Genomic DNA, 9,797 nt, shown 5'->3' on the forward strand with positions numbered 1-9,797 from the left:
ATCAATGTAAATGCTGTTGTACGATCATTCTGGTGTATTGTTTCAATAAATCAAAAAGTATATGCTTAAAAAAAGCATTTGTGCAATTTATTTTTAAAGTGCATGTGACACATTAGACACATTTTTTGCTAAAACATAGTTAACACAATTATATTTCAGATTTTGCTAAAGATTGCATTTTTTTTTAATTGTTGCCGTGCCAACCTACGGGAAATGAGTCAAACTGCTATGGAGCTTTACCTTTATCTATGTCACTTCCTGTCAGCAGCTGAAAAATTCAAATAAAAATAACTTTTCTGCCCAACATTTCTTCATTAAAATTGCTGCTTCACTGAAATATAATGATAATGCAACTGATGAACTTGCAACTGTTGTCCATCTAAAAAAAAAAAAAATTTCCATAAGCATAAAAACCTGTAACACTAAAGGATTTTACTTACCACAATTTAAATACTTATGATGTTTTTGCTTATTTTTGACACGGCACAAATCTAATGTTTGTTATATGTAGATACAAACTATCAAAGATAACAAAACTGTCCAGGTGTATCATATCTAATTATTCGATGGTATCAATCAGACTTTGTCTACCACTATTTTGTTAGTTTTAATAAGGAAGTAACAGTAACAATAAAGTTGTATGGGTTTGATCAAGAATGAGTGACATTGTTCTGGCACCAAAATAGATCTGGGCATGAAAATAACTAAAAGCTAAAAATGAACTCTTAATTTAGATGTACTACTACAGCAATGCGCCCGGAGTCATATTAACGCACTAATGCGAAAGAAAAATGATCCAGATGAATTGTAACATGTATCTGTAATATCCACTTTTAACGCTAGATGGCGGAAATGAACTATTCCCGGAACATTCGAGCGTGACAGTGATTTCCAGTCGGACATGTAAACAGTGTAACACACATGATTTAATGCATAAACAGCATTGGCTACTTTTTGACATTTTTGAACGGGACAATGAAAATATATCAAGCACTTCGTAATGTGCACAATTTCAGGAGCGTGTTTGACTTTGGCGGACGGGACGTGGCACATTGGTTCCCAGGACACATGGCAAAAGGTTAAACGAACTCATTAAATAACTTAAAAGTGTGCCAATTCCATAATAAGATTGCGTTTTGTTTTAGGGTTGAAGCAGATGAGAGCCAACCTAAAGAATGTGGACTGCGTTATAGAAATCCACGATGCCAGAATATCCTTGACCTTTCTGTTTGTTTTGTTTTACCCGAGACAATTGTAATTTCTGATTTCTTTAACTATGAGCAAATTCCCTTTTCTGGACGAAATCACGTATTTCAAGAGACTTTGGATGCCAGACCACACCTCCTCGTTTTGAACAAGATGGATCTAGCTGATATGCCCCAGAAACAGGTCTGATCTTCATGAACTATATTTATGATCACGTGTAATATCTGTTGTTTTCCCAATGAAAAGGCAATTTATGTCTTCAGAGAGTCATGAAACACCTCAACAGGAATGGAGTCCCACATGTTCTTTTCACAGACAGTCGAAAACAAAGAGATGAAAATGTTAAAAAGGTAATCATATTTGGTCAGTTCTTCTCCCTAACCACGTACCACCTCATAAAACCTTCAACGCTCCAACAGACCTCAGGCAAGATCGAATCAAGACTAAGAATGATCTGAAATAGACTTGAATGTGATTATTGTGTGTAAATATTTTCCTTTTTTAACATAATAACTCTAATTTGTATGCGTTTTCTGTAGTTAGTCCCAAAAGTGATGGAAATTCTTGAAAACAGTCCACGTTTCAACAGAGATGAGGTAAATTTCTTCAATGTTTTCATATGTGTATTGATGTATTAATATGCAACATTATTTTGTCAATGTAGAATCTGGACTACTGTTTAATGGTTATTGGAGTTCCCAATGTGGGGAAGTCATCTCTTATTAATTCATTAAGAAGAACATATTTAAAAAAAGGTATTAACAATATATAACATACAAAACAATTAGATTTCTTAGTTTATATATAATTGTCTTTAATTTCCGCCCCTCATCAGGTCGAGCATCTCGAGTTGGAGGAGAGCCGGGCATTACTAGAGCAGTCCTGACCAAAATACAGGTTTGACATATTTGCTTAAAAAAGTGTAAATTTATCAAATTAAAAGGATTTTTAAATTAAAGTGGACTATGTGTTTGCAGGTTTGTGAACGGCCCATAATGCATTTGCTGGACACTCCAGGGGTCTTGCCTCCAAAGATAAATGATGTTGAAACAGGAATGAAGTTGGCTTTATGTGGCAAGTGATGCTTTTTGGCATATTTTCCTGAGACTGAATCACACAATAATAGACCAAAGTTTAATTAATATTTTTTTATGCTTCTGCTCAGGCACTATACTGGACCATTTAGTTGGAGAGGAGGTCATTTCTGATTACTTGCTCTATTCTCTGAACCGTCTAGAAAAGTTCAGGTTTGTTTTTCTTTGGATTAGATCATATCTGCAGGAGTTTTCAGCACAGCTTTACTATTTTCATGTCCAGTTATGTTGAGAGGTATGACCTTCAAGAGCCTAGTGATGACATCCAACACGTCCTGAAGCGTATTGCAGTAAAACTACGAAAGACCCAAAGAGTTAAAGCCATTACTGGAATAGGTAAGAATAAATCAAACTGATCATAATATGTTAGAAATGGAGTTCTAATATCTTGATTTTACATTTACAGGAAACATTACAGTTACAGTCCCAAACTACAGTGCTGCAGCTTATGATTTCATCCGAGCCTTTAGGAAAGGAGAACTGGGACAAGTGATGCTGGACTAAACTAAACCTCAGAAACAGATGCATCGTTGCACACGACTGTCAATAAAGAACTTAAACTGCATTTAATTGAGGTATGGCCTTTAATTTTGTGACAATGTCATAGAATAGTAATAAGCAGTAAGTACATGTATTTACAGAAATGCAAACAAATATGAATACAGTGTTGCTCCTGAGTGTCTCAGTTGTTAAAAAAGCTCCAGGGAAGTGAATAAAAACGTCAAAGATATGGTGTATACACTGTTTAACTTTGGGGAACAATTTGTTACCCTTTATTTAAAATGGAAATAGTAATTTATTTTTTATAACAAAAATGCATTTAGTTGTATTTTTATATTTTTTTACAATAACGGTAGTACTGCATTTCAACAAAATGAAATATAGGAATGAACGTCAACAAACAAGCATTACAGTATTAAATAATTCCATATACATTTATATATATATGAAATTATTTAAATATGGCAACATAAATTAATTGATATTTCTCTATTTTTGCACATTTTAATTCAGTTTGGCCCCTTTGTGACACACTTTTTATGAGAAGGTGTTTAAAAGTCATGGCACATTGCATATAGTGCTGGTAATGCAGATTTGGCAGTTGGACAGATACAGTACAGTGATCAGTTCACATATTTGTGATTGTTCAACAGTTTTTCCAGCACAGGGAAAAGACAGAAGTATAAATGTTCAAAACAGTCAAAACTTGTAAAAAGTCTACAGTGCAGTTCCAAGGAAGAGGCCAAATAAAGTCAGCACAGGGAAAAGACAGAAGTATAAATATTCAAAACTTGTAAAAAGTCTACAGTGCAGTTCCAAGGAAGAGGCCATTTAAAGTGAGAAGAGCAGTAACTACAACAGACACCAGATGGGGAAGAGAGTATCCACTTTTACAGGAGCCTGACATTTGTGCATCAAAGTAGTTTGTCCTGTTGTAGTAGTCCAGATCCTCTGGGCTGTCCGCGTTGCTCCGACGGTAAGCAGAAGCATACCATTTATCTGCTGATAAAGCCACTGCTGCTCCTGCCGCCGCTGCTGCTGCCACCCGCACCGGGGAGGAACGGCCAGCCGCTCTGAAGCGAGAGCGGGTCCCACCAAAGGGGCCCCCAGCCCTGTGGGAACCTGAGGTAGAGCTACGAGAAGACCCTCGTGAGGACCCCCTGGACCCTCCTCGTCCTCCTTTGGACAGCACAGGATCGCACAGGAAAGCACAGAGGATGAGGCTGATCCAGCATGTTGCAGCCAGTTGGTTCTTTCCCAACATCTGCAAAATAGAGGATAGTAAACACACATTTACATGACATAAATATGCAAAATCTTTCAATAGGCCAAGTAATAAGCTGAGCGCGAGCAGAACTCCTTGAGTATATATTGAACCCATTCAGTTAGATGAAATACAGGTATCACCATTGGCATACTCCACCTATAGGCCACAGCATTACAATCAAGGAGGTACGAGATTATTGAGCGTGTGTACCGTCTGTAGCTCGTTCTCATCACTTTCATTCGTTGTCAACTCTATAGCCACAAGTATATTGTAGATCAATTTGACCTTACATGTATCTTAATAATATCACGACTAAACCTCATTCCTGATTGTCATTGCAAAGCCAATAGGCCCTAATTGTTGGATTATTAGCCCACTCTTCATGCGCGGCTACTGTTCACTGTCGTTTTAGTTGACTGACTGTTTGTTTATTATAGCATAAAGGCAACAAAGGCTACTAACCTCAAATCGACGCCTGTTGTCTCTTTCCTTTTTATGGCTGTTCCAGAAGATGTGTTTTTCGATGGTCCACCGCAAATGCGCGTCCACACAGTTGTCCGCCAGAGCGCGCCGCGTGACCGTGGCGCATCCTCAGATCAGATACCGTTCACGATTTATCCCAACATGTTTGGGATCTTTCTTTATGTAAGTCCAAAATGTGACCAAGCAAAGAATACATTTTTAATGATCCGTGCAGTTTTACAAAATGGTTCATTATTCACATCACTTGTGTTATTCCACCTGTAGCCTATAGGTGGCGGGCATGAAAAACGTCACTATGCTGCTGGTGAGAAATAGCAACGAAGAAAACAACAGGAAGAGCTAAAAGAGCACAAGAGTCTTGGGGTCTTGGAGCAACTGTGTCCTGTTTCAGTCATGGCTTTCATCTGCAGAAGTGCGGCTCAGCTCCTCAGACCGTGCAGAACTGCCCCGTTTGCGCTGACTGCCACGCGCCTCTGCAGCTCAGGTGTGTGTGTTGTTTACTATAACCCTTGAGTTGAAGTGTGAGCATGGCCCCTGCCACAAAGTCAAGGTGCGTCACTCACTGGGACAACTTACTACTCATCAGCCTTGCAACTTTATTTCATTACATCAACTAAATAATACACTATTCCTATACAATTGTTATTTTAAACAGCTGGACTGCAAACTTGTCAAGATGTAAGAAAGACTCTAAACTGACAAACCTTGACCCTTCACTTAGATAATAGTAAATGATCTGTGTTTCTGATAACCTTAGCCCTTTGTCCATTAGGAAATAAGAATTCTGCTTAAATACCAATGTTTTTCATATATTTCTTTGCTTTTAATGCACAGGTGCAAAGTATGAATATATTTTAGTGGAAAAACGTGGCCAGAACAACAATGTTGGCATCATCCAGCTGAACAGACCCAAAGCCCTGAACGCCCTCTGTGACGGCCTGATGAGGGAGGTGGGACATGCTTTGGACGGGTTTGAAGTGGATAGTGGCGTTGGAGCTATTGTTATTACAGGCAGTGATAGAGCCTTTGCTGGTAAGATTTTATACTCTGAATGAAGTACAAAGGTAAGCGTCTGCTGTGTTAAGTAACATCTTTATATGTGTTTTAGCCGGAGCTGACATTAAGGAGATGCAGAACCGAACATTTCAGGAGTGCTACGGTGGGAACTTCCTGGCTCACTGGAACAGAGTGTCTACCGTAAAGAAGCCAGTTATTGCTGCAGTCAATGGGTTTGCTGTAAGTCCATCACCTGCCACTTTCTGCCACTTCTTTTACTTTTCTGTAACAAAAACAGCAGAGAACTACTTAAAGGGACAAGATGCAAGTTGTATATGTCATTTTATACTCACTACTGCCACCTCAGGTCATATGTGTAACTCCACCTTATATTAAGTAACAACTTTTTGAGTGACAGTGCAGGACTTTAGAGGGAGGCAGTTGTGGTGAATAGGTCTGGGCTCATTCTACATTCTTTTTAAACTCTGCAGTCCCTTTTTAAGTTTTAGAAAGCAATTGTGTGCCTGTGCTTATAAATTCTCAAACCGACTAGCTGGCGATCCCTGATGTAAGCCGTTTTTTCATACACTTTTGTTTTGTAGTTGGGTGGTGGTTGTGAACTGGCCATGATGTGTGACATCATCTATGCGGGAGAGAAGGCACAGTTTGGCCAACCAGAGATCCTGTTGGGAACAATACCCGGTAAACATTAACTTCAGGGTCCTGTGCTATATTATGTGCATCACTGCTGTCATTGGTCGTATATGCAACTTTGCAGGTGCCGGTGGTACACAGCGATTGACTCGTGCAGTTGGAAAGTCACTTGCTATGGAGATGGTACTAACAGGAGACAAAATTGGGGCTCAAGAAGCAAAGCAATCTGGTAAAAGACAAAAAGGTGCTTCAAAAAACTTGAACAAGTTCTAATTTATTACTTGTGTTTCTTAGGTTTGGTTAGCAAAGTGTTCCCTGTGGATCAGCTGGTGTCAGAAGCTGTGAAATGTGGTGAGAAAATTGCATCAAACTCCAAACTGGTGTCTGCCATGGCGAAAGAGGCTGTTAATGCAGGTTTGTGTTTACTTTTTGGTCCAACTATACCTTGAAAGAAATACATTACAAGATTCATACTTAAAAAACTATTTTATGCCCTTGAAGCCTTTGAACTGACTTTGGCTGAAGGCAATCGTTTAGAGAAGCGGTTATTCCATGCAACATTTGCTACGGTAAGATGCACAGCACTGAGGATTATGAGAAATATTCACTTGTGTGACACTGACTTTGTGTTTTTCAGGATGATCGCAAAGAGGGCATGACAGCATTTGTAGAGAAGAGAAAAGCCAGTTTCCAGGATAATTAAATATAAATCTATGTAACATTCAGCCAAGAGTGTAAAGAGTTCTGATTATGATTATGATCCTTTGAAAATACAGACTGTAAGATTTGGTGTTATCACTCTGAAGCCTTGTCGGCCCCTGGGTTAAACACTATTACCATGAGTGCTGCTTTTATATAAAAGAACTAATGAATTTGTCTTTTGATTTTCACTTTCCACTCGATTTTGTAAGCAATGCTTGTGTATATTTCAGAAATAAAACGATACACCTTCCACCGTACATATTTAATATAGTTTATAACCGCTAGGTGTCGCTCAAGGACTAACCACCGTGTCAGACGGTGCGCGTTATTCCCATGTTATTCCACAGGACACTTTCTCTAAACGGTTTTTTTTTAACAACCGGGTTCCTAATGTTCTTGCGAACGTATTTTGCGTATTCTGCAGGGCTATAGATACTTTTTCATCAAGTCAATAAATATAACCTTGGCCTACAAGATTTTTTATTTTTTTTAAAGTTTAGTAGCCAGGCAAACTTTCAAGCCAATGCCAAGTCTTTATCTACGCAGTGCGCCCAATCTTGAATAATAACTATCGGCCTTCCAAACTGTAGTAGTTGACTTCAAAGAAAAGCCCATAACAAATTTGGTTACTGTGTGCCTTTGTCCCGCATCTCCAGTCATCTCGGGGCACCTTTCTTCCTATGATCTTCACAGGACAGCGCCACATACTTCACAAGGCCATGGCCTAATTGATTTTAATTTTCTTTCAATATTTCTTTAGATCTTGCTTTCTTGTCTGCCCCCTGGAACAGACTTTAAAGGGAGGGGAGAAAAAATGGTCTCCCCTCTCTGCAGGGAAGAACAAAAGTCTTCTTCAGAGAGCGAAGAGAGTCCCACTCTGAGGCTACTGAAAGGTCAAAATAATAAATGTAGACTCGCAGCACACACAAAGGGGGCAAAACGTTACATTTTGGCAGCGCGGAGCCTTATGGCGTGATAAACTCATTTAAAGAAGCCGAAATAAAGAGAACCAGCGTGAGCCCACAGAGACAGAATGGGACTGTCAGTCCAGCAGACAGGCCTGGCTCCAACGGGGCCCTTTCTCCGGCTCAGCGGCGCGGCTTCATGAGAAAAAGGAAAATATGCATTCAGAAACAGTGGACAATCTCCACTACCGCGCGCGTTCTAGATCTATCAAAGTAATCTAGTTTACTTTTCCAAAATAAACACACAGATCCAGTCATTCATATGATCTGCAATAGTGAACGGCAAATAGGCTGTATTTTAATCAATTAATTACAAAAAATAGTCTAATAATAATAATAAAAAGGATTGGTCTATTAAATCCCAGGCCTGAGGTTTAATTTTTGGCGCGCAGCACATTAGCTTTACCTTTGAGTGCAATAAAACTACTACTATTTATCTATGTTTGCAAGTGGCTGCAGCGAACAGCGAATGCGGAAGTAGGATTATTGACGTCTCTCGCTCTGTCACAAATCTTCATTTCCGCGGTTTCAGTGTCTTTGCTGCTGATATGGTCGTCCTGAAAGGAATACCTTCTATTCTGTCCCCTGAGCTGCTCTATGCTCTGGCTAAAATGGGCCATGGGGACGAGCTTGGTACGGTATTTCTCTCTAGGCTACGATATTTCTGAATAGACTACTGTATGTGTGTTGTTACAAGACCTCAAAGCCAAGAGCAACAAAGAGTATCAGCTCTCTTTGATTATCTTATAACCTACCCAGAGCCTTGGCTTATTACCTTTTAGATGCAATACCTTTGACAGGTTTAATTCATCTCTCACATTGTTTTTAGTTCTTGCTGATGCCAATTTTCCATCATCCTCCATTTGTGTCCATGGTCCAAGAGAAATCAGAGCTGATGGTGATTTAAAACTCCCTAACAAGTTTCCTTTTGTGTCCGTCTTCTATTTACTGTGATACATGTTTCCATAGGTTTAGGAATCCCACCGCTTTTGGAAGCTATCTTGAAACTGATGCCTCTGGACACATACGTCCCCTTTCCAGTAAGATCCCAAAAGATTCCTAACATTTATATAATTAGAATTTTCTTTTGTCTGACTTTACTGTTTGTTGAGGCTGCAGTGATGAACCTGGTGGATAGTGACCAAGAAAAGGGTTTAGCTGTTCCTGTGTGGGACACATATACATTGATCCTCTTCCAAAACAATGCTGAGGTGAAACAAGCAACATCTGATAATCCATTCTTGCTAAATACTGCAAATAAAGAGGACTAATTTTGTTTTGTAGAGCAATCTTGAGAAAGTGGAGCGGTTTGCATTTTATGAAAGAGCAAAAAAAGCCTTTGCAGTTGTAGCAACAGGGTGAGTATAGTTCTGATCCTTATTCCTGTGATTCTGATATTAGACTATGCACGAATAGTTCTTTATGCATAATTTATTCACTTTACAGAGAAACAGCGTTATATGGAAATCTTATTCTGAAGAAGGGAGTCATTCCAGCGGAAGAGCTAGAGTGATGTGAACAATTGTTTTGCTTCTATATTAAATATTGTAATATTTTATTTCATTTACAAGACATACAGGTTAACATTTTGTGCTGTTGCCATTATGTTTAGTAAATAAATGGAATCAAAACACATTACTTTCAAATGTGTGTTTCAGTTTTTCCGTTTAAGGATATTTTAAGACAGTGACAGCACATCTCAATGCAAACTCTTTAATTAGTTTAGTCATGATAGATGGGGTCCAGGTCCTCCTCAGGCTCAGTGTACTCCCTCATAATAGGCCAGTTCACATCAGCGACAGGTTGGGCCTCACTGTTGTAGAGAACCATTTCTGGGGCGTCTTTGTGGTAGATGTCGTCCATGTCTTCCTCTGGCTCCAGGTAAAGTCTTCCCTCAGTTTTGGTCTCCATTTCAGGCTCCAGTGGCAC

The 9,797-nt window shown here is 39.1% G+C and overlaps 4 protein-coding genes across 4 annotated transcripts; 3 read left to right on the forward strand and 1 right to left on the reverse strand.

Moving 5' to 3' along the window:
- The first annotated feature begins 921 nt into the window (after positions 1-921).
- On the forward strand, positions 922-2,882 carry mtg1 (mitochondrial ribosome-associated GTPase 1). The gene is made up of 11 exons (XM_079560039.1): positions 922-1,078; positions 1,146-1,209; positions 1,284-1,389; positions 1,470-1,556; positions 1,746-1,802; positions 1,871-1,961; positions 2,042-2,103; positions 2,184-2,280; positions 2,372-2,453; positions 2,524-2,636; positions 2,707-2,882. Exons 1-11 carry the CDS (start codon positions 976-978, stop codon positions 2,802-2,804), a joined length of 960 nt encoding a protein of 319 aa, XP_079416165.1. The 5' UTR covers positions 922-975; the 3' UTR covers positions 2,805-2,882.
- A 678-nt stretch (positions 2,883-3,560) lies between these two features.
- sprn (shadow of prion protein) lies at positions 3,561-6,831 on the reverse strand. Its single transcript, XM_079560051.1, has 3 exons — positions 6,825-6,831; positions 4,531-4,580; positions 3,561-4,065 (listed from the first exon to the last, which is right to left on the reverse strand). The coding sequence occupies exon 3, from the start codon at positions 4,063-4,065 to the stop codon at positions 3,604-3,606; it is 462 nt and encodes a 153-aa protein (XP_079416177.1). The 5' UTR covers positions 4,531-4,580; positions 6,825-6,831; the 3' UTR covers positions 3,561-3,603.
- echs1 (enoyl CoA hydratase, short chain, 1, mitochondrial) lies at positions 4,858-7,151 on the forward strand. Its single transcript, XM_079560050.1, has 8 exons — positions 4,858-5,035; positions 5,386-5,583; positions 5,660-5,787; positions 6,150-6,249; positions 6,326-6,430; positions 6,496-6,615; positions 6,703-6,770; positions 6,839-7,151. Exons 1-8 carry the CDS (start codon positions 4,945-4,947, stop codon positions 6,902-6,904), a joined length of 876 nt encoding a protein of 291 aa, XP_079416176.1. The 5' UTR covers positions 4,858-4,944; the 3' UTR covers positions 6,905-7,151.
- A 1,187-nt stretch (positions 7,152-8,338) lies between these two features.
- On the forward strand, positions 8,339-9,484 carry fuom (fucose mutarotase). Its single transcript, XM_079560225.1, has 6 exons — positions 8,339-8,501; positions 8,698-8,766; positions 8,838-8,908; positions 8,981-9,079; positions 9,153-9,226; positions 9,315-9,484. Exons 1-6 carry the CDS (start codon positions 8,417-8,419, stop codon positions 9,379-9,381), a joined length of 465 nt encoding a protein of 154 aa, XP_079416351.1. The 5' UTR covers positions 8,339-8,416; the 3' UTR covers positions 9,382-9,484.
- Positions 9,485-9,797: the final 313 nt, after the last annotated feature.

This window comes from Gobius niger (assembly GCF_951799975.1).
Source record: "Gobius niger genome assembly, chromosome: 7".
Classification (NCBI taxonomy): domain Eukaryota; kingdom Metazoa; phylum Chordata; class Actinopteri; order Gobiiformes; family Gobiidae; genus Gobius; species Gobius niger.